Genomic DNA, 27,569 nt, shown 5'->3' with positions numbered 1-27,569 from the left:
TCTTCGTTTTTCTGTACTGTCGTATGTTTCTGTCCACTACACAGTATAATTTTCTTGTTCGTGCATTTCTTCACTGACCTGTAAGTACCTGTTGGGCCGAGCCTGGGACTCCCCCATTCCCTTCCCCTTTCTCCCCATCCTTATTTGCCGACTGCAGATTGCATGCAATCCAGGGAAATCAAGAATGGTCTCAATAAATGTCAGCGTAATGCAGAGCCTAGATCTGTCTATAAAATGCAGGGTCCAAAATGAAATTGATAAGCAATTATCAGCTAAGCCATTTTCAGTCTTTGATACATTATTTTTGTTTCCCAGTTTTTATTCCTTAAACCTCTTGACAGCAGCTCCTCTTGGTAATAAAATTATAAAAATCTTTATATGTGGAATGACATTCAATGTTCTATCAAACTAGACTCCCAACTTAGCCTGACTGAGCATCATGAAAATCAGCACAATGGACAAATGTGAAGAAAGTAGGCAAATAATATAATGGGCCTAAACCAGGAAGTCTTAACTGTTTGGAGGCTCTGGACCCATTTGATAATTTCTAAGAAACTGTGGACTCTGCTGAGAACAAGCAAATGCATAGAAGCACAAAATTTGTGGTGGAGGCCATGCTTACAGCCCTTCTGGAACACCCATGGATTGTGTAAGTGGATAAAACTCTGGTCCAAAGTAAAGCAGGCCATGGACTCTGGGATGATTTCACATGCCTTTTGATTGGTTCATAATTGGCTGCCAGCTCCCTGAGGTTCCCTCCTGTTGAGGAATGGGAATGTGTGGGTTCAGAGAAGAGCTTTGGCTTGGAGTCATGCTTATCAGGGGGAAAAGGAAGCAAGAGGGAAGGAAGAAAGGCAATAGGAACTGTTGCTGGGATCCATAAAATTTTGCAGCATAATGAGAATTTCTAAAAATCTCTGCAAGTCTGAGCTAGCAACATTATTATACCGTCACCCAGCCTGAACCTTCAAGTTGACAATTTGCTGTAAATTCTTCTTTCACTTGTTTTTCTCTTTCCTTCTGGAGCCAAGCATATTTTGCCTTAAAAAAAAAAAAAGGTGATGGTATAAAAGAAATGTGTGTGTGTGTGTGTGTGTGTGTGTGTGTGTGTGTGTGTGTGTGTAAGTGAAGAAAACATTTGAAAATATACTAAGTGCTGATGTATATGAGAGGTTTCTTACTGGAACACTCAGGTGAGTGTTTGAGGACCTGACACTATTTCTAATATGTCTTTTCTATTTATAAGATTAGCATTCTATTTGAAAAACTGGGGAATGCATGAGCATTACATTATCGAGGTCTGTCTAGGCAGCAACCTTATACTACTGTAAGTTACACAGCATCTGTCTTTCTCTGCTTGTGGTGGCCTCATGCTTACACACTGATCTCCTCAGATAGCCCTTCTTAGATGCTCAGAGGACAGCAGATTTGGGCTCTACAACCCAAAGACAAGAGGCAAAATGACACCAAAAAATAACCAATGCCCGCAGACTAATCTTCCATTAGGTCTGTGATCAATCAGTTTGCCTGTTTATTGCCTCTTTCCAATTTCAGCTCCATGAGACCAGTTAGCTCCATCTCTAACCTAGCCAAGACAGTGCCCCTAATCAGAGAATCCCAGGTCTTGGATCCCAAGAACATAGCAGAGAGGATGTCACTCACCAGCCTGGCTGTCCTTTTGTCACGCTTGTCTTCATTAGGAATTCCAGCCTGCAAACTCGGATTCACAGCCATAGTTGCAAAGGTGTCTGGGGCATAGACCGAGGCTGCAGTGGAAGCAGCATGATAGGAAAGGTGCTGATTTCCAGTCAGGAGACCTGGGATTTCTGCCAGGATTTCCTTCTCAACTGGGAGAGCCCTACCCCTCCCTGAGCCAGAGCCTTTTCTCATTTGATAAAATGAAGCAGTTAGACTGAGCCAAAGTGCAACCCAATTGCCTTCAGGTAACATAACCATTGAAATGACCTCTGTATGTGACAATAGGACATGGTGGGGCTTCTAGCTTGAATGTCCTCTTAAGGACATTCAAAATTAATTTTTTAATTATTTTTACATTTTTTAAATTTCAATTTGGAGATAACTTTAGACTTAATTAATTTATTTATTTATTTTTTGCAAAAATAGCACATGCACACCCATGTTCATAGTGGCATGGTTCACAATGGCCAAAAGGTGGAAGCAACCCAGGTATTCATCAATACACAATATACATTTAAGGCATATTCAGCCTTAAAGAGGGAACAAATTCTGACACATGCCACACATGGGTGAACCTTGAAGATATTGTGCTGAGTGAAATAAACCAGTCACAAAAAGAAAGATACTGCCTGATTCCAGCCTTTCTCAAATTAACATCTTACATAACCATAACACAAATACCAAAGCCAGGAAAATAACTGATACAATATTACTAATTAATCTACAGACTTTGTTCCAATTTTTCCTAATGTCCTTTCTACTGATCTGGGATCCAATCCAGGATATGCAATCACATAAGTGATGTTGTCTTCTTGGTGCATCATATCATGAGGCACATGATTCTGATACATTTCATCTCTGGTGAGGCTAACTTGATCACTTCTTTAAAACAGTGTCTCTCGGATTTCTCCACTATAAAGGTATTATTTCTCTTTATTTATCATTATATTTCACTCACTAAGTTTAGTATCATTGCTGAAGTTTGCCAGCCACAATTATTACCATGGTATTTCCTAAAGGATGGTATCCAATTTCTATCATTATTTCTACAGTTGTTAGTTGGAATTCCACTCTAAGGAAGAATTTTCCTTTTGCCTCCATTAATTTCTGAAAATCAGTAAAACAAAGCCAGAATAATGTCCCTCCAATGCTCACTGGTACTTGATAACTTCAAAGTCCTTTCTAGTGTTAAAAATTCTCAGATTCATCATGCCCCCCACAACAGGAAGTAAAACTCCCAAGTTCATACCACCTGACAGTGATCAGAGGCACAAGTCTTTGGAAAGCAAAAGGTCAGCACACTTATATTTTCTTTCCTTTTCCATTCTCCACCCACCCTCACATTTGAAGTCAAATCTTGACATTACCCTGAATATATCAGTGGGGTTAAGTAGAAAAAAACATTCAAGAACCACTGAGCCTGGAAAACACACATGAAATATTTATGTTTAATTTACCCTGGAGAATGTGATTTTTAATGAACAGGAACTAAATCATAAAAGCTGCAGTGTTCTAAAAGATTTTCATTCACACATCAGACTCCTAGACAAGTCTGCTGTGCCCTTGCGGTTCATCCAGTATCTGCTGCTCTGGCCCCAAAGCCCCCTCTCCACTGTGCCAGGAAGGTCACTTGAGGGACCCTAATGGAGCTGTTCCAGGCTGGTATCACCAATTAACAGATAGAACCAATAGTGTAGAATTTCAAAGTACTAAAAGCTGAGGGAACAAAACTCTTTTTTAGCCAGCTCTTTGTTTCTTGTTATCTGTTGCTGAGTAACAAACCAACCTAAAACTTAGTAGTACAAAACAACAGCCATTTTATTATGTTCATGAAATTGGGATCAGAAATTCAGGCAGGGCACAGTGGGGATGGCTTGTTGATGGTCCACATAGGAATTCAGTTGGGAAGACTTAGTAGCTGAAGGATGATTAGCATGGCTGGAATCTGGGATCATCCAAAGTTTCCTCATTTATATATTTGGCACCCAAAATGGGGTAACTTGAAGACTTGACCCAACCAAACTTGTCAACCAAAGCACTCCACAAGGCTCCCAAAGTTGCTTGGGCTTCCTCATAGCATGGCAGCCTGGGAGTAGTTGAACTTCTTAAATGGCAGATCATGACTTTAAGAGAAAGTGTTTTGGTGAACAAGGCAGAAGTCACAGGGTCTCTTATGACCTAGCCTCAAAAGTCACATGGCATCATTTTCACCATACTCTTTAGATCAAAGCAGTCACATTCCCCAGATTCAAGAGTTGGAATCATGTACTCCATCTCTTGATGGGAAAACTGTCAAAGAACTTGCACCTATATTTTAAAAATAGACACACTCTTCAAAACTGAAACATTAGAAAAATACATACTTTAATAAAAATGAAAATATTCCCTTTGTCTGAATACCTTCCCTTCCTCCAGAAATTTCATGAACCACTCCCCAGATATCCCTCTGACTGAAATAATCTCTCCTCCGGGTCCTAATGCACCTTGCCCATAACAACGTTGGAGCACACTGCACTCCAACAATAAAAATACTTGCTAACTCTTACTGAGTACCACTATGTTCCAGGTATCATTCCAAGAACTTCCCATGCATTATCTCAATTCTCAGACAGTGTGAAAAGGAGACACTCCTATTTTATAAGTGAGTAAATTGAGGCCCAGAAGGGTTAAATAACTTGCCAGAAGGTCATGTTAAGTGGAAGACCCAGAGTTTAACCAAGGCACCCCAGAACTCATGCTCTTAACTCATTCCATCACAGAGTACCATTTATATGCTGCTGTGTGTAAATAGGCCTTCCCTGATGGATTAAGACCTATTTTCATGTCATATTTATCCTTGCCTCTCCAGCACAAAACACAGTACCTGGCTCATGACAAGCAATAGCAAAAGGCATCAAAGACATGAACAGGCAATTCAAAGAGAAGGATTTAAAATGTTTAATAAACATAAGAAAAGATGTTCAGACTTTAAAAACAAAGAAATCCAAATAAGATGGCATATTTTGTTTATTAAATAGGCAGAATTAAAATGTGCAGTGTTGTTGAATGGACAATGGATTCTTTTTTATTATGTTCAGTTAGCCACTGTATAGTACATAATTAGCTTTTGATGTATTTAAAGAAGAAATAATTCTACTGAAGCTGTTCCGAAAAATAGAAACAGAAGGAAAGCTTCCAAACTCCTTCTATGAGGTCAGCATTATCCTGATCCCAAAACCAGGCAAAGACCCCATCAAAAAGGAGAATTATAGACCAATATCCCTGATGCACATGGATGCCAATGTACTCAAAAAATTCTAGCTAATAGGATCTAACAGTATATTAAAAGGACAATGAATATTTTTATTCTCACTTTTTGGTTGATCTTATAAAACTTGATAGGAAAACTTTTGGGGGATATTTATCAAAATGTGAATGTTCAGGGACACCTGGGTGGCTCATTTGGTTAAGCATCTGCCTTCGGCTTAGGTCATGATCTCAGGGTCCTGGGATCAAGCCTGGTGTTGGCTCCCTACTCAGCAAGAAGTCTGCTTCTCCTTCTGACTCTCCCCCTGCTCACACTCATGCACATGCACTCTCTCTCTCTCTCTCTCTCAAATAAATAAAATCTTTTAAAAAATGCTAATGTTCATAATCTCTAATTAAATGATTGAATTCCTGGGATATATCCTTCAAGAAAACTTTCATCTATGCATATAGTGACATTTACAAGGCTGTTCATCACAGGATTTTTTAAATAACATTTTTATTGAGACATAATTCACAAATCATAAAATTTGTCCTTTCAAAATGTACAATTTAGTGATTTTTAATATATACAAAAAGTTGTGAAATCTTACCATGATCTACTTTTAGAACATTTTGATCATTCCAAAAAGGAACCCTGTACCATCATCAATCACTCTGTATTGCTGCTTCCTCTTAGTCCCTTATGTAAACACTAATTTACTTTGTATTTCTGTGTTTATCTGTTCTGGACATTACATATAAAGGAAGTGATGCAATATGTGGCCTTTTTTTTGGTCTGGTTTCTTTCGTTTAGCCTTTAGTTTTTGAAGTTTCATCTGTATTGTAGCAGGTAAACAATGCTTCATTCCTTTTTGTTCTCAAATAACATTCCATTGTATCTACATACCACATTTTGTTCATCCATTCATCACTTGGTAGACATTTTGGTTGTTTCTAGTTTTTACCTATTGTGAATAGTGCTACTAAGAAAATTTGTGTGCATGTCTTTGTGTAGACATGTGCTTTCATTTCTCTTGGATATATACCTATGATTAGAATTGCTGGATCAATTCTTTAACATTTTAAAATTTTGAGTAACTGCCAAAGTGTTTTCCAAAGTGGCTGTACCATTTCACTATCCACAAGCAAGGTATAAGGGTTCAAATTCTTTCACACATTGTCACCAACACTTGCTGGTTTTTATAGTTTTTGTTTTTATTTTTGTTTTTTCTAGTGGGTATAAAGTGATATCTCATTGTGGTTTGATTTGTAATTCCCCAATGACTAATGATGCTGAACAACTTTTCATGTGTTTATTGGTCATTTATGTATCTTTTTTGGAGAAATACATATTCAAATCTTTTGTCCATTTTTAAATTGAGTTATTTGACTTTATTGCTGAATTGTTCTTAATATATTCTGGTATGAGTCCCTCATCATAGATATGATTTGAAAATATTTTATCTCATTTTGTGGGTTGTTTTTTCATTTTCTTGATGATTTCCTTTAAAGCACAAACATTCTTAATTTTAATGAAATCCGATTTTGGATGGTTTTTTTGTCCTTTGTACTTTTGGTGTCACATCTAAGAAGTCATTGCTTAGGCTAAAGTCATGAATATTTACTTCTAAGTTTTATTCTAAGATTTGTAGATCTTCACTTCTTACATTTAGGGCCATAAATAATTTTGAGTTAAAATTTTTGTATGGTGTGAGAGATGACTCCAAATTCATTCTTTTTGTGTGGATATTCAGTTTTCCAAGGATGACTTGTTGAAAAGACTACTTTTTCCCATTAAATTTTCATAGTGACAAGGTTAAAATCAATTAACCAGACCTAACTATGAATTATTTCTGGACTCTCAATTTTATACCATTGAACTCTATGTCTCTCCTTATGCCAATACCAGACTGTTTTGTATTAAGTTTTGAAATGGGAAAGTGTGAGTCTTCCAACTTTGTTATTTTTTGTAGATTGCTTTGGCTATTTGGGGTCCTGGGCATTTCCATATGAATTTTAGGATCAGCAAATATGGGGGGTATTACCATCTTAAAAATCCATGAACATGGGATGTCTTTCCATTTATTTATATCTTCTTTAATTTCTTTCAATGATGTTTTGTACTTTTCAGTGTACAAGACTTGTACTTCTTTTGCTAAATTTATTCTCAAGTATTTTACTTATTTGATGTTATTGTAAATGAAACTGATTTCTTAATTCTATTCTTGGATTGGTCATTGCTAGCATATACAAATATAATAGATTTTTGTATGTTAGTTTTATATCTTACAACCACACTGAACTGAACTCATTTGTTAATTTGAATAGGTTTTTTTGTGGATTTCTCAGGAATTTCTATGTACAAGATATGTCTTCTGCAAATAGAGATAATTTTTTCTTCCTTTCCAATCTGGATGCCTTTATTTCTATTTCTTGCCTGATTGTCCTGGCTGGAACCACCAGTACACTGTTTAATATAAGTGGCAAGATCAGACAAGCTTGTCTTGCTCTGATCTTAAGGGGAAAGCATTCAGCCTTTCAGTGTTATATATGATGTTGGCTGTTTGTTTTCATAGATACATTTATCAGATTGAGGAATACCCTTTCATTCTAAGTTTTTTGAATGTTTTAACATAAAAGAGTGTTGGATTTGTCTAATGATCATGTCAATAAATACTTTTTAAAAATACTTAAAAGAAATACTTTTTTTAAAAAGTATTTATTGAGGTGATCATGTGGTTTTTGTCCTTTATTCTATTGATATTGTTATTATATTAACTTATTTTCAGCTGTTAAAACAACCTTGCATTCCTAGGATAAATCCCACTTGGTCATGTATATAATCCTTTGTATAAGTTGCTGGTTTCAGTTTACTAGTGTTTTGATGAGGATTTATGGGCTGATATTTGTAAAGCATAGTGGTCTGCAGTTTTCTTTTCTTGTGATATCTTTGTCTGGTTCTCATTTGAGGGTAATATTGGCCTTGATAATGAGTTGGGAAGTATTCCTTCATCTTCCATTTTTTGGAAGTTTCTGAAGGATTGATATAAGTTCTGTAAACATTTCCCTCTAAATACTGCTTTAACTGCACCCCAAAAGTTTTTAAATTCTGTGTTTTTGTTTTCATGCATCTCAAAGTATTTTGGAATAGTCAGTGTGATTTCTTCTTTGACCCATCGATTATTTATGAGTAGGTTGTTTTCCAAATTTCCAGATTTTTCATCTTATTGATTTTTAAAGTAAATAGAAATTGTGATCAGATAACATACTTTGTGTTATTTTACTCCTTTTAAATTTATTGAAGCTTGATTTGTGGCCTAATATATGATCTATCTTGGAGAATGTTCCATGTGTACTTGAGAAGACTATGAATTCTGCTGTAGTTGGGTAGAATATTCTATAAATGTCTCTTAGGTTTAGTTGATCTTTGGTTTTGTTCAAGTCTTCAATTTACTTTTTGGTCTGCATACCTGTTCTACCTATTATTGAAAATGGGCTATTGAAGTCTCCAACTGTTACTGATGCATTGTCTATTTCTCCCTTTGATTTGTCAGTTTTTGTTTTGTTAATTTGGGGACTTTGTTGTTACATGCATATATATTTATAATTATCTGTCTTTTTGATGTATTAACTCTTTTATCACCATAAAATGTCATTCCTTGGGCGCCTGGGTGGCTCAGTCGTTAAGCGTCTGCCTTCGGCTCAGGTCATGATCCCAGGGTCCTGGGATCGAGTCCCACATCGGGCTCCCTGCTCTGCGGGAAGCCTGCTTCTCTCTCTCCCACTCCCCTAGCTTGTGTTCCCTCTCTCACTGTGTCTCTCTCTGTCAAATAAATAAATAAAATCTTTAAAAAAAAAAAATGTCATTCCTTGTCTTTAGTAACATTTTTTATTAAAATCAATTATATCTAGTATATGTAGTCAGTCCTTCTTTCCTTTGGTTACTGTTTGTACAGTATATCTTTTCACATCTCTTGACTTTAACACATTTATATATTTGAATCTAAAGTGTATCTCTTGTAGATAGCATATAGTTGAATAATGGGATTGGGTTTTTTTTTTTTTTCATTCTTTCTGTAAATTTCTGTCTTTTGATTGGAATTTTCAATCCATTTACATTTAATGTAATACCTAAAAGATATTTACACTTGCCATTTTGCTATGTGCTTTCTATAGGTCTTATAAACTTTTTTCTTCTTTCATAATGGCCTTTTTGTGTTAAATATTTTTAGTGCACCATTTTAATGAACTTGTTGCTTATTTTACTATATATTTTGTAGTTATTTTCTTGGTGGATGACCTGGAGATTACAATAAATAACTTAATAAATAATTTAAACAGATTAATACCAACTTGATTTCAAAAGTATACAAAACTTTGCTCCAATATAGCTATGATTCTTTTTCCATCTTTTGTGGTACTAATACATCTTTATACATTATAAACCCCCAAACATAGTTTTACCATAGGATAAGTGATAGTCTTCCTTAGGTTCTCTCAGATTCTTGTACTTGGGAAGAACTAAAGCAATTTATTTAGAGTCTCTAATCTTCAGCTTCCTCATCTGTCAGGCCTTGAGCAGCAGACAAGCTCTAATTATTATGGTTTCTCCAACTAGCTCTAACACCCATACCTAATCCCAAGTATCCTTAGCATAGGGAGACAGGGAAATCTGGCCCATCATCCAACAGGTGCTTACCAGATTTAGATGGTTGCACTGTGCCCAATATGATGAAAGACATCAAGGAGTTCAAGAGAAAGTCTAAGATACAGGACAGATAATCCAGCTGTGAAGACAGGAATAGGTCACAACACAATTCTGGAGCAACCAGACTTAGAGTGGAAATACTAGTTCAAGAGAAGAGAATGGAGAACTTGGTGTGGGTGAATAGAAAGGGAAGGCTCCATGGAGAAGAAATTTTTTAAAATGGGTAGAAACTAAAGAAATAGAGGAAAGAGTAGAAGGTATTTGGGGAGGAGAAGTGAATGGGCAGTATATAAGAAAAAGTAGAGAAAACAAAAGTACAGTGATAGGGAAATAGAAGTCCAAGTCTGATAGGAAGCTGCCAGTTTTCTCACATACATCCCATCCCATGGAGCCCTAGCATGCAGCCCCAGCTTTGGTTTCCCTGTCCTGGGGCCACTCCCAGAAGCTAATTATGTCTTATGTCTGTTTGACTCTCCACAGCTTCCCTTCACTGAAGGACTGTACCACTTTTATCACAATGGCCTAGCAAAGGCCAAGAGAAGACGCAGTCTACATCACAAGCAGCAGTTGGAGAGAGACCCCAGGGTGAGTTTCCTTGGACACCTGCCTTTCAACCTCTTCTGCCACAACTGAGCCCACTGAGGGGATGTATAAAGGGATGGGCTGAGAATTTTGAAGTAAAGACACTCAGTGTATTGTGATAAGCAAAATTGATCCTTGGCAGAATGGCACTGGATACTCTCCACTCCTCTACCTTGTGTATAATAAGTAAATCTTTTATAGGCTGTGGGTCAGGAAAGTAATAAACAGGGATACCACCCCTTTACTGGCTATCTTTTCCTGCATTATTGTGTTTGGACTTCTGGTTGCCTTGGAACCTGTTTTAGCCTATGATGGGTGGGGAGAAACCAGTCATTTAATGAGTCATTTTATGGAAGGTTTCTACTGGTGAGCCCTATGCTGTTAGGAGGTTGCTGTGCCCCATATTGGGCATGGAGAAATGACTGGGCCAGTGAATGATTAGCTTACAGTAGGCAGCAGGCTTCTCAGTATCCATGCATGGTTGCATCCCCAAGACCACCTCAGCCATTCTCTCCTATATTTTCTCACAATCACCTAATTTACCCTCATGCCTTGATGGTGCTCATAACCCCTATTTTTAAATATACAATCTTTACCTTGCTCTTAGAATCTAGATCTCATTTCCCACTCACCCTGGAAGCTTAAATTCACTTCCTCACAATCAAACTTATTACTTTAGCCACAAAGCAGCTCCTTTTCTAGAATAGGAACTTTGGTCATCCCTGAATCCTCCTTCATCAAATCTCTTCTGCCATCCCTCTATACTTACAGACTCATTCAACTGAGTAGAATACTTTCTGTTATGCAATTCACTAAAAGGGAAATTAATAATCCAGACAAATTGCTCTCTGTACATTGACAGCTGCATAACTCTTCTCCAGAACTCTTGGGAGAAAGTGGATATAAAGTGGGTCAGACATTTGAGTTAGGGATTTACACATGAGACTTTTTGAATTGATGGAATCTGGAAACTCATTCTTGTGGGGCTTTTCATATGAACATTTGACTGGGTTTAATTTGGGCTTTAATTAGGAATGCAGATGAAACAGACTCCCCAGCAGACCACCAACTGACAGGCCACAGGCAATTTTCCTTTAACTCCTCAACCCAGGGGATCCCCCATTCCCTGGAGTGGAAATTCTGCTCTGAGAAGCCACTTTATCTACTTTCACAGTAAGATCCAAGCTGCCTCCTGCCAGCCCATGCCAGACATTCTTAAAGGGTCTGTTGAAGAAGCTGGCACCATTATCTAAGGGAAAAGCTCTCTTTTCTGTGTCTTAACAGCCTCCACCCTGGCTGTACCAATTCAGAGCTTCGGGAATCTCTTGGGAAGCCTATGGACAGAAATCCTGTGTGTCTCACCTATGGATCCAGAGTGGATACCAGTAGACAAAGACCACTCTGGGAAACTGTGGCACTGGTTCTCCCTGCACTTCATCCCTGCCCTATGATCTTACCCTTTATTGCCAGTTATTTTCCTTTTATTTATATATTTGCTTAAAAGTCCCATTGGATTCTCCTCTTTCATGATTAAAGATGTTGCCTCAATATCATCCAGAGAGAAAAACATAAAAGAAACTGTGGCAGAAGGAAACAGATGCTTGGGAAAGAGAACTGAGGAATAAGGAAACTAAGAAGCCATTGTTTGGGTCAGAGGGACTCCTTGAACCCATTAGACTAAGATTTTCTTATTCTTTCGCTTACTTGAAATGATCTTTGAAATGCTTATTCTTGAAGTTTAGAGTGATGTTTCCAAAAGAGAAGAAAATAAGATAGGTTAGGTAATAAGGAGATCATGCACTAGTGATTCTAATCATTTGTCTTTCTCCTCAAAATATTGTCTGTTTTAACCAAAAGGGACATCCATTCCCCCTTCACTGCCCACTAGAAGGGTTCTGGTAACCATCTTCCTCTACATGGTGGTGGCAATCATCTGTCTTGCCCATGATCAGTATAAGATAGTGGGTACACTAAAGATCATAAATCTCCTGTACCTTTTCTCTGTCCTCTCATTGAGGGTAAATGTCAAGTCTGTGGTCCATAATAAAGTCATTCTAGGAAAAGAAATAAAACATAAAATCTCATAATTCTTTGAGGAAAAAAAAGACTGCTAGTGATGACTGCCTCATTTTAAAATAGATTAAGCCCTTTCCTGCATGATTTTCTTGTGATTATCTAATTCTGGCATCAGCTGATAGCAAAATATGGGGGCGACTATTCTTTTTTTTTAATTCCAGTATAATTAACATAGAGTGTTATATTATTTTCAGGTGTATAGTATAGTGATTCAAAAATTCTATATATTACTCAGTGCTCTTCACATTAGGTGTACTCTTAATCCCCATCACCTATTTCACCCCTCCCCCTACCCACCTCCTCTCTGATAACGTGTTCTCTATAGTTAAGAGTCTGTTTTTTGGTTTGTCTTTTTTCTTTGTTCATTTGTTTTGTTTTTTAAATTCCACATATGAGTGAAATCATATAGTATTTGTCTTTCTTTGATTGGTTTATTTCACTTAGCATTATAAACTCTCTAGATCCATCCATGTTGTTGCAAATGGCAAGATTTCATTATTTTTATGTCTGGGTAGTATTCCATTGGATATATATAACACATCTATATCCATTCATCTATCAATGGACATTTGGGCTGCTTCCATAATTTGACTATTGTAAATAATGCCACAATAAACATACGGATGTATATATATTTTCAAATTGTGTTTTCATATTCTTTGGGTAAATACCCAGTAGTGGAATTGCTGGATCATATGGTAATTCTATTTTTAATTTTTTGAGGAAACTCCATACTGTTTTCCACAGTGGTTGCACCAATTTACATTTCCACCAACAGTGCACTAGGGTCCCTTTTTCTCCACATCCTCATGGAGGGAACTATTCTTAAACAAAAAGCATTGACTATGACCAGTGTAAGAGTAGCAATATAAGGATTCTTCCATGTGGGTCTACAGATCTTAAACGAAAGGGCAAATATGTTGAGAGGATACCTCAATCTTTGAGTTCCCAAGCACATTCACATAGGCTACAAAAAAGAAAAGTAAATACAAGTATAGGAGGGGTGCCTAGATAGTTCAGTCGGTTTTGTGACCAACTCTTGATTTTGGTTCAGGTCATGATCTCAGGGTCGTGGGATCGAGCACCACATGGGGCTCCATGTTGGCCATGGAGCCTGCTTGGGATTATCTTTCTCCCTCTGCCCCTCTCCCACCCCTCTCCCTCTTTCTCTCTCTGTCTCAATAATAATAATAATAATAATAATAATAATAATAATAATAATAATAAATAAAAGTATGGGAAGGAAACAAAAAGGACCAGGTAGCCAAAAAGGATTATCGACACTGGCTTTTATCTCTTGGGTAACTGTTGCAAATTACATTTTATGAACCAACATTTTAAGAGCAAGTTGTTTTGTCATTTTCTGAAACGTGTTGTCTCCTAGACCAACCTACTTCATCATGCTTGCATGCTTCTTACTCCTGTTTCCACATCACTTCCTGGCCTTTCTCACTCACTGTCCTGCTTGGGAAGGAGGATGCAAAACCCAAGGAACTAGGCATGTAAGAGCAGGAGGGTTTGAGCAGCTACAGGTTGTCAGGGCTGAATCTACTCAGTAGCTTTTTAGCCATAGAAACTGCCAAGATCTGCTATCAACTCAAGAAATAACGAAAAAGTAGAGGACTGAGCTTCACTTTGGTTTTGTTCCAGCTTCAGAACAGAAATTTCAAGGATGGTTGGCCCTTATTCAGCAACTAATTTTTATGTGTAAAGAAAATGAAAGAAAGACTGGAAAACGATCATATCTGCTTTTATTCCAGGCCAATAAAGTGCTCCTTCAATATGTTCATATTCATTCACTGATAGGTAGGACAATAGTTAAAATAGATTCTGATGCAGATCATTTCAAAGGTGTTCTCTTGCTTTCCCATCTTTTTCTGCTAAATAAATTAGCAGAGTGACATTGTGTGTCAAACTACACTCAAATAACATAATTAATTAAAGAATAACAACAAAGAATTAGAATTCTGACTAGCATTATTTAGATGATAAAAAGCAAAAATTGGGTCTTGTTTTTTTCTGGATGTCTTTGCACAGTGCAGGTCTGAATGCATAGTAGATGCTCCATAAATATCTGTCAAATGAATAGATGATTAATAATTTTTCCTCAGGGTTTTAATCCATGAAATAGTATTGTTCTTCTCATCTTATATTTTTATCCCTATTCTAAAATGTGCACTCTTTAGGAAACAGAAGGACAGCCTTCTTTTTAGCTACTCCTTTAGAAATATTCTTAATTTTAAACCAGTTGCTATTTTATTACTTCCAAGCCCTGTCACTGAGAACCCCATGAAGAACCAGTTTTTAATTTCAAAAATCCAATACACTGTGTTGCTGATCATATTCACGGTCCTGGTACAACCAGCCAAGTGAGGACAATGTGTTTGGAAAGTTTGGGTAGCTAAAATAATGTGAAGAGGTAATAAATAAATCCAAAGCTGGGATGAAATAATAAAACTAAAAATGACTTCTCAGAGTGAGGGTTAGGAACAAATATCCCCTGCCCAAAACATCTGTGGGATTTGTTAAACTTTAGCTAAGAGCAGCGTCAACAAATCTTGAAGCCAAACCTGATTGTGGTCCACAGTCTACATACCAAACTCCCACAGTCCCACAAGTACCTGAAACGCTGCAGAGAATAGATTTATTTAAGATAATATTTGTTTCACAGTTATGTTGCTTGCATATCTGACATAGCACTGAAATGAGAAATATTAAAAAACATGAAGACTCCCATCATTCAATGAGCAACACACATTAGTTGTACGGAAGCCAAATAATTTAACAACAAATAACCTGAACTTTATTTGTTGAGAGAAGTTATATTTGATTGGAAAATTGTAAACACTTATTCCCTTTTCAAAGCAATTTTATTAGACCACATAATTATTCCTTGAAATCATTTTTAAATCATCTTCCAATTTTGCAAGTCAGAAACTCCCATCAGTTTGCTGAAAACTTTTCTCAGTTCCCCATCTCAAAGAATGGATGATGTCTCCCTTGCATTCTATATATGGAAGCTGTATCTTTCTACATTCTTCCTCATCCAAACATATCCACGTGTCTAATTATATAGATGGCAGACTCATGATCCTGTAGTGACCTAATTTTGTTCTTAAATGGTCTATTAGGAGCATATATGTGGAGTTTTTAGGGTGCTGCAAAACACCTACAAAAGTTAGTTTCACTGGATAGGTCTACAGCAATTTCATAGAACCATACCACCAGAACAAATGAGAATTTTTCCCATTCTTTAAAATTAACTGGACAAGACTGGTGTGATTTGTTGGGAAAAATCTGAATAATGAGTGAACCAGACTTTCTTTGTCCATAGGCTTTAATAATACAATAATTGATATTGTTTGAAAAAATGGATTTATTATCATGCTTGAAACTCAGGTGGTTGATAGAAGCTGAGAATGGCTTGCAATTGCTCTGGGTCCTTTTCTGACATGATAATAATAATGCTTTAGATCTAACTCAGATGGAGTAATTTAGCTGTGACTGGTGAACACCTTATAGAACTGTACATAGACTCAGATCAGAAAGATTTAGCATCGATGACCTAGAAAGCATGATCTGAAGAAGCCCATGAAATGATCAGAGCAATAATATAGCAATTTATTCACAATCTAAAGACATCTTTCTGAAAAGAATACTGGAACTTCAGCAGTTCAAAGCAAGCAAAAAAATTCATTTATCTTTTCCTCCACAAGTAACACAAAATTTTGTCACAATTGCTAAGCTCTTAGCTTACAACCCTTTTCAAATACCTAGCACTAGTCATGTAACTTTTTATGATAATGAGGTGCCACTTACATGTATTGTGTCTTTGATTTATAGTATTAGATAACCATTTGATTATTTAGATTAAAAGTTAGGGGAGAGGGGCGCCTGGGTGGCTCAGTCGTTAAGGTGTCTGCCTTCGGCTCAGAGGTCATGATCCCAGTGTCCTGGGATCGAGCCCTGCATCGGGCTCCCTGCTCTGCAGGAAGCCTGCTTCTCCCTCTCCCACTCCCCCCTGCTTGTGTTCCCTCTCTCACTGTGTCTCTCTGTCAAACAAATAAATAAAATCTTAAAAAAAAAAATTGGGGGGAGAGAAGAAGAAGCACCATTATCTTGTGGAAAATCTGCTTTCAAATAGAAAATCTCATGGAGAAAAATGTCTTCTTGCACTTTTTTGGGTTTTGTTTTGTTTTGGTTTGGTTTGGTTGGTTTTGTTTGGTTTTGATTTTGATCAAACCTTCAGCCAGTGGGTAACTAGTAGAATTTGGGGTGTCCTCTCCTTACCATCACTGTGAATGTATGAGAGCCTTTCCACCTGGGGGCTGGGTAAAAATAGAAATTAGATAGTTTTAGTGCCTTTTTAAAAGAATTTATACCCAAAGAATAGGGTTTTGTCTTGTTTTGTTTGGTCTTCATATTTGTTAAGTCTCAAATGGTGAGATTTGAGGTGAGATGTTGCTCTAAGAAATGTATAGGACTGGAGCACCTGGGTGGCTCAGTTGGTTGAGCATCTGACTCTTGATTTTGGTTCAGATCATGATATCAGGGTCATAAGATCAAGCCCAACGTCTGGCTCCACACTCAGCCCAGAGTCTGCTTAAGATCCTTTCCCTCCCCCTCTCCCCAACTCCCCACTCACCCTCTCTGTCTCTCTCTAAAATAAATAAATAAATAAAATCTTAAAAAAAAAAAAAAGAAATGTATAAGACTTCTCCAATCTATCTTCCAAATGTCTCATTGAGGGGGGAAAAAAAGGAAGCAGATAGATTTAATTATATTTTACTTATTTAAAAAAAATCGTTTTCTCATTTCTTTGTAGCATGAGTTGGACTAACAGGTGTTACTCTTTCCTGAAATGGAGATACAAAATCACACGTGAGTTTGTGAAAGCAGATCAAGTCCCCCAAAATGATGACCATCTTGTCCAATCTGGATTTAGGTCTCCTGGTTGGACAAGGGAACAGCCTATTTGGAATTGGGACTCTCATAGGGAAAACACCAACCACAATGCATGATCGTAACAGCCCAGTGGTCCACGAATAAAGCTGTGCAAGTAGACTTAACCATAAGTAGGATCTGAAAGTAGAATGAAATTTCTTTAACTTTTGGGGTTAAAAGTACAGATTAGCCAGAATTCCTAAGAGAGACTCCTTCTTCCCTGGGCTAACAAGTGTTCATTTAGGTGTCTCTGGCATATCTACTCTAAAGAGAAATAAACTAAAGACATACAGGACTGAAATAAAGTGATATTGAAGCTACACTGTGAAGAAGAAGATATAAAATAAGAAACAGAAGCACAGGAAAATTTAAAAAATGAAAAAAAATTTTGACTGGTGGAAAGTGTGTGAGACCCAGCCCCACACCCAATGCTGTACTCCCCACCCACCTCCTAACAGTGTCTTAATATCACCTGAACCATGTGACCCCTTCAGGACCTGGACCTTTCCTATTCTAAATAGGAAATAATAGGAAATAGTTCAATTTTCTATCATAAAAAAGGGAACAATATTTCCCACGCTAAAAGGGCAAATAACCAAAAGGAGTGCATAGCAAAGTTAAGCAGTTGTCATTTCTTCCTCCTTTCTTCTAGTTTTTCCTCCCTGCCTCTCTCCACCTTACTTCCTCTCCTCAAGAATCCATAAGCAGCAAATACACTTCCAGAATGTGCTGTGTGTCTCAGACTCTAAGAGGAAAGCTGCTTTATAAAAAATGAGCTATAAATGCAAATGAATACAATGAAATCCATTAGGAAGGGATTTTGGCTCAGACCTCTCCACACCCAACCAACCAGCTAGTGACCTTCTGCATGTTAGTAAGGGGAAAGCAAGGACATAGTCCTTCAATGATCCTGCTCATGACATTTCTGCAGGAACCAGATCACTGAGTCAGAAAAGAAGAGAGAGGAGGGCTCCAGGGTTTCCTCTCACTTTAATTTGGTAACAGTTGTAAGAACAGTGAATGTGAATTAGATGCTGCTGCTTTATTTTGGGTTCCTGTAAAAAGCAACCCCTGAGAAAAGGACTCAGAAGAGGGTCATTTATTTGGGTGATTGGTCCTAGGAAGCACAAGGGAAAGAGTGAAATGAAAAAAGGAAGTGAGGAAAGCATAAGAGGGTGGATATTTTAGCAGGTTTTCATTGTAGGCACCTGAGGCTCAGTCCCACTGGGGACTCTATGAGGGTGTTGCGTAGAATGTGCTTCAGATTTGTCCTATAAGGAACGAGGTTGATTAATGGGTGATTAATCTACCGGCTCTGTCTCTCATGTTTGAGTTGACCCTGGATGTCAAATCCCTAGCACTTCGGGCTTCCCTGTACAAAGGCTGAGGGAGCCTCAAGATGCTGGAAAAATCCCCAGAGCCGAGGGGCAAAAATGGAGATGCCTGACAGGAAAAGCTGTCAGTAGTCACAAGTGAACTCAGAAGAGGGCTGAGAGAATACGGGGATGAAATCCACAGCTACAGTCATAAATCCTACAACCCAATGCTGTGCTGAGAATTTAGCATGCATCATCTTGTTAAAATTCCAGTGTCACCTGTGAATTACATACTATCTGATTCTCAGTTTACAGGTGAGGAAATGAGAACTTAAGGGAGGCTCGTCCCACAGATTGTGAGCAATCTTCACCACTGCATGGTGCTGCTCTGTCACTGACTTGTGTTTCATAAATTAATTTTCCCTGCTCCTTTGTACAAAGAATGTAATGGGACCAGATTCCTTGTAGGTGAGGATGACCTGTGATGTACTGAGATGCAGCACACTGATTTCTGACTTTCTTAAGAAGTTTGCAGAGTTAATTTTGACAATGTGTAGTTTTCACTTCACCCACTTCAGAATCCTACTGTAGGATTCCTCTAAATGTAAACAAAGTTGGTGCCTTAGCTTAGATTTCCTGGAAATGCACTCTGAGATGGAGAGTTGCTTGTGTAAAAGATGTTTCTAAGAGTGCTAGTTGGGCATAGGATTGAAAACAGTATCACACCTGGGTCCCCCCAACTTCAAACCAACAATACACTCAAATCTTTTCTATGCTTCACACCTTCTGCCTCCTCTTTGGCTTCAGGACTCATGTGACTTCATTGGGCCCACCCAGATAACCCGGCATAATCTCCCTATCTTAAGGTCAGGACATTAGTAAACTTAATTTCATCTGCAAAGTCCCTTTTACCACAGGATGCAACATAACCATGAAAGTAACCTTACCAGAAATGTGACCTTTCTGGAAGAGTTAACATGCCTTCTAGGGTCAGCAGCTCCCCTCTATGCAGCCCAGCTTCCCCTCACTGCCATCCTCCAGGCATTGCATTTAGCTCAGAGGGAAACATGAATATGTAGGCATGCAACCTTGACCATACTTTGAGCCCAAATGATGAAGCCAAGAGACCCATGTGGAGCACATTCTGACTTCCCTTCCCAGCTGGTGACCAAATCCATTTTCTAGACACCTCATTAAGATGTGGGCTCAGGTGTAAACCTTCCATGAAAGTCACTTGACAGCATCAGGAGAAGAAATGTGTTGCAAGAGAAAGGAGGAGTCTTCAGTAATGCTCCAACCTGTGGGAAAAGCTAATCTGCCCTAATCTGCTGGTTTTATTATGCAGCAGGGAGCGACTTTCAGTATCTCCTCTGGGCATTGCAGTTATGCCTGGCTTCCTGCCTCAAAGAGCTGCTGCTAGTGCTATAATTAAGTATTCGTGGGGAACAGGGGAGAATTATTTACCATGGATTTAGAAAGGCACAGAGAAAGCTGCTAATGAGGCCTGGTTTTTCCTAGATGTTATGAGCATATTTTTAAATGATTACTACTGTTCATGCTGTCATGCTTACTAAAAGAGAAGGAGGAACACTCTCGGAGACACATTCCAGCAAGCCCAGAGATCTCTGGGGAGTTTTAACTTTCTTTGAGAGAATTTTAACAAGCCCCAGTGCAGAGAAAAGCAACACAAAGAGAAGAAAGTTGTTCTGTATCATCTTTATAACTCACAAGATGAAGACTCTCAAATGGCGAGCTGGCAAGCTTTTAGGACATCCAGGCAAAATCTTTGATGTTTGTAGGGCAAATTTCTCCTGACCTTCCTTACCTGATTCCTTCTCTAAACTTCCCCAAGATGCAAAAGGAAATGTCTCTAACTACCTAAAATGTTTCTATTATTTCCTCTAAAAATGAGCATTTTCTGTATGTTTATTAAATTCACAATATAATTCCATTATCTAGTTGCTTGCTAGCAAACCATTTATTCATTCAACAAATATTTACTGAGCTCAACTACATGCTGAGTACTCTTCCAGGTACTAGGACACAATAGGGAACAAAACAGACAAAGTTCTTCTCCCAAGAAACTTATATACTAGTGGGGATGAAAGAGAGAGACAAAAACCAGATAATAAAGCAATTACATGACTGTTGGTGAATGTGTTATGAAGATGAATAGAGCAAAGTAAGAGGAAGAGAGGGTGCCAGGGGAGGGGGTGTTTCTGCTTTATAAAAAGTATCCAGGATTGGCTATTCTAGTAAGATGACATTTATAGAGACCTGAAGATGGTTAAGGAAGGTGTTCATGTGGTTATCTGGAAAAAGGTCATTCCCAGTAGAGGGACTATCAAGGATAAAGGCCAGGTGTCCAGGGCACACTTGATGTGTTTTAAAAACAACAAGAATGCCAGTAAGGCTGGGAATAAATGAGCTGAGGAGAACAGGGAAAGAAATCAGGTCAGAGAGGAACAAGGGAGCAAGACCATGGAAGACAGTCTAGGTCAGGTAAGGACTTTGTATTCACTCTGAATGAAATGGGATTTCTTTGACTCAGAGTGAATAATAGACTATGGGTGGGAAGGGGGGGCACAACTGGAAACCAGGGAGATCAGTGCTAGGCAACTGCAACATTCCAGAAGAGAAAGGCCAGTGGCTTAGGCCAGGGTAGAAGTTAGTGGAGGTGGTGAGAAACAATTCAGATTTAAGGAGATTGTGAAGGTAGAGTCCTCAAATTTGCTGATTCTTTGCCAATAGATCAGACAAGGAATGGGAAAGGAAGGGAGAAGGCAAAGGTGGAGATGGGGACAGTATGGAGTCCGTATTTATGTTGGTGGGGAAAATACGGGAAGAAGCAGGTTGATGGGGAGTGGGTAGGGAATCAAGAGTTTAGTTTGAAGAATGTTAACTTTTGAAATTTGCGTTGAATATCCAAGTGGAGAGGTAAAATAGGCAAATGATTTAAAGATCTAGGATAGAGGGGCACCTGGCTGGCTTGGTATGTAGAGCATGCAACTCTTGATCTCAGGGTCATGAGTTCAAGCCCCATGTTGGGCATGGAGCCTACTTAAAAAAGTAATAGAAAGAAAGGAGAAAGAAAAGAAAGAAAGAAAGAAAGAAAAAGAAAGAAAGAAAGAAGAAAGAAAGAAGAAAGAAAGAAAGAAAGAAAGAAAGAAAGAAAGAAAGAAAGAAAAAGAAAGAAAGAAAGAAAGAAAGAAAAAGAAAGAAAGAAAGAAAAAGAAAGAGAGAAAGAGAGAAAGAGAGAGAGAAAAAGAAAGAAAGGGAGGGAAGGAAGGAAGGAAGGAAGAAAGAAAGAGAGAGAGAAAGAAAGAAGAAAGAAAGAAAGCTAGTATAGAGATGAGAATTGGAGACATAAATTGGGAGTCACCCACATACTGATAGCATTCAATGCCATGAGGTCAGTTGAAGTTCTCTAAGAAATGAGTGTAAATAGGAAAGACAAGCTGTATGGGACTGAGTCCTAGGGCACTCTAACATTCAGAAGTCTGGAAGATGACTGGGGACCAGTAAACAACACAGAGAAGTGACAAATAAAATAGGAAGAGGATCAGTGATCAAGCAAAGACTAATCTAGTCAATGTGCCCTACCTCATTCAAATTTTACCAGAGTAACTTGACTGTCCCTAGACTTATTTCTTAATAAAACCACTTAGAGGTATCAATAAGTTTCTTCAGTTTTTTTCTCTAATCTATTTTTTTCTCAAGAAGTATTGAAATTTATAGTGCACACATGAGCTTATGAAATAAAAATAGTAGCATGAGTTTTATTTCATGGACACTGCTCTGTGGGCTGGGCAGTATGCTTTAAAACAGGGAATCCAATGATTCATGGAACACTACATCAAAAACTAATGATGTACTGTATGGTGACTAACATAACATAATAAAAAAAATTTTTTTTAATTAAAAAAAAACAGGGAATCCCATTTGACTGAGAATGGATAAGAATCAAGCCTTTAAAACCTCATGAGTGAAATTACTGGAAAACTACCTATTTGAAATGAAGAGTCAAAGTTGGCCACTTCTTTTCTAATTTTCAGAAGCTATGAAAACCATGAGAAACCTCAAGTTTGACTGTAAACCTAAAGGAAGGAAACTTAATCTCCAATTAAGAAAAATAAAAATGCAAGCTGTGTTGATTCAATTCTGATCACATTTGCATGGATTTCAGAAAGATAGAGTTCTTAAAATAATTTCCTGTTAAGATTCAAAATCTATCAGAGAGTAATTTCTCACTCCTTAATCCACTGCTCCAGAATGAATTTTATTCAATGCTTAGCTGAAGGAGACAATTAGTGTTCCTTAATGAAGACATAAACAAATGGTTAAAATAGGTGTGTCTATCTAGCTACTGAATTTTCTTAAGATAATATTTTGTAAGACAGCTTTGGAGACGGATATGCCTCAGAAATGTTTTTAAACCCCCCCCTTTAAAACTCTTAGGGTATTTTTCATTGGTTTAGCCATTTTTCCTCTATGATGTCCATTGACATGTTTGCAATCACATCTTCATCTATAAACAGACTTCATGCTCTTAAATACAAGCAAAGGGAATTTTGAAAATGAATGAAATTGAATTCCTACCATTTCCAATAGTTTCAAACCTTTATGGGTCGAGGAGAGGACATGAGTGAAGCCAGGTCTAGAAATGAGTAAACAGCAGTTATAGAAAGAGATTTATGTCTGAATAACAGCCTGATTGCCGGAGTTTATCTAATTGGTTTCCCATTATCTGTACCGAAAATGCTGTGTTTTCTATGTTCTCTTCAGCAAGTATGTCCCATTTAGCAATAAAGAACTTATTGCCCAAGAGAAAACAGGTAAGACAAAACAATTTTCCATTTTCCATTCCCCTTGAAAAGGGAGAGCAGTTCACCCCATGTAAAGAATTGCTTAATGGATGTTAGTTTGTAAGGACACCTCAGAGAAATGGCAGGAGAAAGCCCTCCCAAGAGAACAGAAGAAAAGCAAAGCAATTCAAACCCATTGTGTGCAAAGAAACTCAAAAGATTGTCTACCAGGGAGAAAAGGAGCACGCGGAGAGGGCAACGTGAGGTCATTCTTGGGCTCTAATACTAGCTCTGACACCTAGTAGCCATGTTTCCTTGAACAAATTATTTTATCTGCCAGTCTTCAGTTTCCTTATCTGTACAGTGAGGATTGTAGACTTGTCTCCAAAATTCCTCTCCAAGTCTTGGTATCTGAGATTCCAGGGGGCCGGAAATCCCTCCAACTGGTTAATGTCAAAGCCAGGACTAAATCCCAGATATTCCCACTAGGGTGTGTTCCTTCCTTTGCGTATCTTTATTTTCATCTCAGAAATGGGATTTTTTTTTCTTTAAAACAATACTCCAAAGTGTTTAGAACTACCATTTATGTTAGTATTTTCATCTTTTAGAAGAGTATTTCAAATCCTGTGCTGTTCAAACCAGTTCATCTGAGCCCTAAAATTTCATTTGTTGCCTTAGGGGAAACATTAAATGTTGAGATAGAGGTTACTCATCCACCTTCAAAGAGAATGTCTTTGTTTTATGTTTTATGACTTGGGATTTGGTGTAAGGTTTCTTTTTTTTTTTTAAGATTTTATTTATTTATTTATTTGACAGAGAGAGAGAGACAGCAAGAGAGTGAACACAAGCAGGGGGAGAGGGAGAGGGAGAAACAGGCTTCCTGAAGAGCAGGGAGCCCAAAGTGGGGCTCGATCCCAGGACCCTGGGATCATGACCTAAGCCGAAGGCAGACGCTAAATGACTGAGCCACCCAGATGTCTTGGTGTAAGATTTCTTTTGGCAAGGTGGGTGTGGAAGAGTGGAGGTAGTTCAACTAAAAATATAAGTTTGAAAACTACTGATATCTAAATAAGTCCTATTCTCTAACCCAGTTAATTGGTGTGTCCAGCCAGGATCACAAACTGAAAACTAGAGAGGCCAGGCAAGTAAGTTACAAATTGAAGTGGATTAGTCCACATAAAAGTTTTTTCTTAAGGCAATCCCAAAGCTACCTCCTTAAAGTGTTGGTCCACTATCCAGATTCTGCTTCCCAGAGCCATATGATTTCATCTTCCATGTAAGAACCCTTCAAACATTTGAAGATGGTGATCATGACCCCTGGACCTTCTTTAGAGTAAACATTTCTGATTCTTTCAGGTGTTTGTTTTTTTTTTTTTTTTTTTAGTTTTATATATAGTGTTCCATGATTCATTGTTTGTGCATAACACCCAGTGCTCCATGCAGAACGTGCCCTCCTCAATACCCATCACCAGGCTAACCCATCCTCCCACCCCCCTCCCCTCTAGAACCCTCAGTTTGTTTTTCAGAGTCCATTGTCTCTCATGGTTCTTCTCCCCCTCCGATTTCCCCCCCTTCATTCTTCCCCTCCTGCTACATTCTTCTTCTTCTTTTTTTCTTTCTTAACATATATTGCATTATTTGTTTCAGAGGTACAGATCTGAGATTCAACAGTCTTGCACAATTCACAGCACTTACCAAAACACATACCCTCCCCAGTGTCCATCACCCAGTCACCCCATCCCTCCCACCCCACCCCGGTGTTTTAATTGAATTTCATGCTCATTTCCTGTGCCTTCCTGATCATATCTCTTTGAACACTGTCTGAGAACTAAACACACAATCCAGCTCCAGTATAAGGATGTTGGAATAGCACTGGATTTTCACTTCCTATATTTTGGAAGTTATTTTTCTATTAATATATCATATTCTATTATATGATATCTATCATATTCTATCATTTCTATTAATATATCATATCACATTATCTTTTTTAGAAGTCACAGATCTTATTATTCACTAATACTGATCTTACAACTAGTAAAAACTTCTAGTGTCTTCTCAAATATGCACAAATCAATCCATCCTTGGAGGACTGGGGTATTGATCCTAAAGCAAGGATCAGCTTATTTTTTAATTTTTTTCATTTTGTTAGAGTTCATTATTATGACTTGTCAAGATTTTACCAGATCCTGATTCAGTCTCCTTTCAGCTTCCTGTCATCTATGATTTTGATCAACATCAATATCCTCAACCAGTTCTTAATAAAATGTTGAATAAGACAAAGATGGCAAAGCTCAGAATCCTTTGTCCAGTACAGTATGATATAAATCTATTAATATAGACTCTGAGGAGTATCTCACACTGACCCCATATTGAAAGCACCCCAAATCCCAAAAATTTCATTCAGGTTAAATAAAAAACAGTCTCTCACCAGGGAGGCTATTTGAAGACTGTGTTTATGTGGCTTGACTGCATCACTCTGAAATCTAGTTGATTGGTTTGTGTACACTGCTCTCTGAGCAATCAGTTTGTTTGCCTTGGAGCAATCTAATCCAGCTATTCACATGACCAAAATTACCAGACCAACCAGTTTTCAATCTGGTCTTTTGAGGTAATTTCAATTCACTTGATAATTTGTTCACACATCTGCAACTGGTTGATGTTTAATTATGAAAAATTTTAATCAAAGAACCAAAATCAATGAGTAATCATCAATGCTAATCATGAGAGTACCAGGTGGCACTCAAGTGTGGACCAAATCAAATTCTTCTAAAACTTAATAAAGTGATTCCTTTTAAGTAAGTCAAGGCATCTCAGAAATAAACTAATTCAGCTAAGGATCATATTCTCCACGGCTAAAATATAACATATCATTTGACTTATATAGGAGCACTCAAAAAAATTATCTACTGTTTAATCATGTGGCCTGGGCAAGTCACTTAACCTTCATTAAGTATCTTTATTTTACCATCTCTGTCATTAAATAACAATGAAAATCTAAATGTCTGGAAATAAATCACCTTAGCTTTTCATCTTTATCATGGAATCACAATGAAAGCACAAATGCCTACAAATAAATGCCTAAGACTTCAAAGCTAAAAGAGTGACTTTATCTTTGAAAGAACAGTAATTTTTTAAGTATACACATTACATCAGCTATGTATATACATAGAGAATTTATATTAAAATTTATTTTGTATCTGTATATATTTACAAATATAAAGTCTGAAAGGATATAAATTTAAAAAAATGAAAGTACATACTAGTTTCACAAATACATTATAACTTTTGCAAGAGCAGAAAAGGTGATGGTAACACCTATTCCTTGTGCATTTTCTCCCACTTAATTCTATATTTATTCTCCTTGCCTGCCTCTACTCCATGAAAAATTATAGCGAGTTTAAAAATGTAGTGAATTGAAACAGTGTTCCTCAAACTGTATTATGTTGAGCTCCTGGCACTTCCTACCAGAATGTTGTGAATAATAAAAATATTAGTTAAGATATACTAGATTATGTTGCAGTAACAAAACAAATTTACCCTCAAGTTCCAGTGATTTAATATACAAGTGTTTACTGTTTACTCATGCTACATGTCTAGATTGGGTCAGTGGAAGCTCTAATCAACATGGTCTTTCAGTAACTGATACTGTTAAAGGTTCCAGCATCTTGAGATGCCACCAGTAGAAGGAAGGAAATAATAAAGATTAGAGCAGAAACAAATGAAATAGAAACTAGAAAACAATAAAACAGATCAATGAAACCAGGAGCTGATTCTTTGAAAAGATCAACAAAATTGATAAACATTTAGCCAGAGTCATAAAAGAGAGAGAGAGAGGATTCAAATAAACAAAATCAGAAATGAAAGAGCAGAAATAACAACTGACACCACAGAATACAAAGAATTATAAAAGAATATTATGAAAAAACATATGCCAACAAATTGTACAACCTAGACAAAATGGATAAATTCCTAGAAACATAAAAACCTCCCAAAACTGAATCAGGAAGAAATAGAACATTTAAACAGACTGATTATCAGCAATGAAATTGAATCAGTAGTCAAAAACTCCCAACAAACAAAAGTCTAGGACCAGAGGGCTTCACAGGTGAATTTTACTAAACATTTAAAGAAAAGTTAATACCTATTCTTCTCAAACTATTCCAAAAAAAAAATAGAAGAGGAAGGAAAGCTTTGAGGTCAGCATTACCC

At 37.5% G+C, this 27,569-nt stretch overlaps 1 protein-coding gene across 1 annotated transcript in view; it reads left to right on the top strand.

Annotated features, from left to right (window-relative positions):
* PCSK2 (proprotein convertase subtilisin/kexin type 2) overlaps positions 1-27,569 on the top strand; it is a 271,902-nt gene that overhangs the window by 32,061 nt on the left and 212,272 nt on the right. Inside the window, exon 2 of the mRNA XM_036120511.2 lies at positions 10,115-10,219. Within this exon, the coding sequence (XP_035976404.1) occupies positions 10,115-10,219 (105 nt within the window). The remainder of the gene's footprint in view (positions 1-10,114; positions 10,220-27,569) is intronic.

Source organism: Halichoerus grypus, chromosome 10 (genome assembly GCF_964656455.1).
Source record: "Halichoerus grypus chromosome 10, mHalGry1.hap1.1, whole genome shotgun sequence".
Classification (NCBI taxonomy): domain Eukaryota; kingdom Metazoa; phylum Chordata; class Mammalia; order Carnivora; family Phocidae; genus Halichoerus; species Halichoerus grypus.
This window is presented reverse-complemented; position numbering and strand designations above follow the sequence as displayed.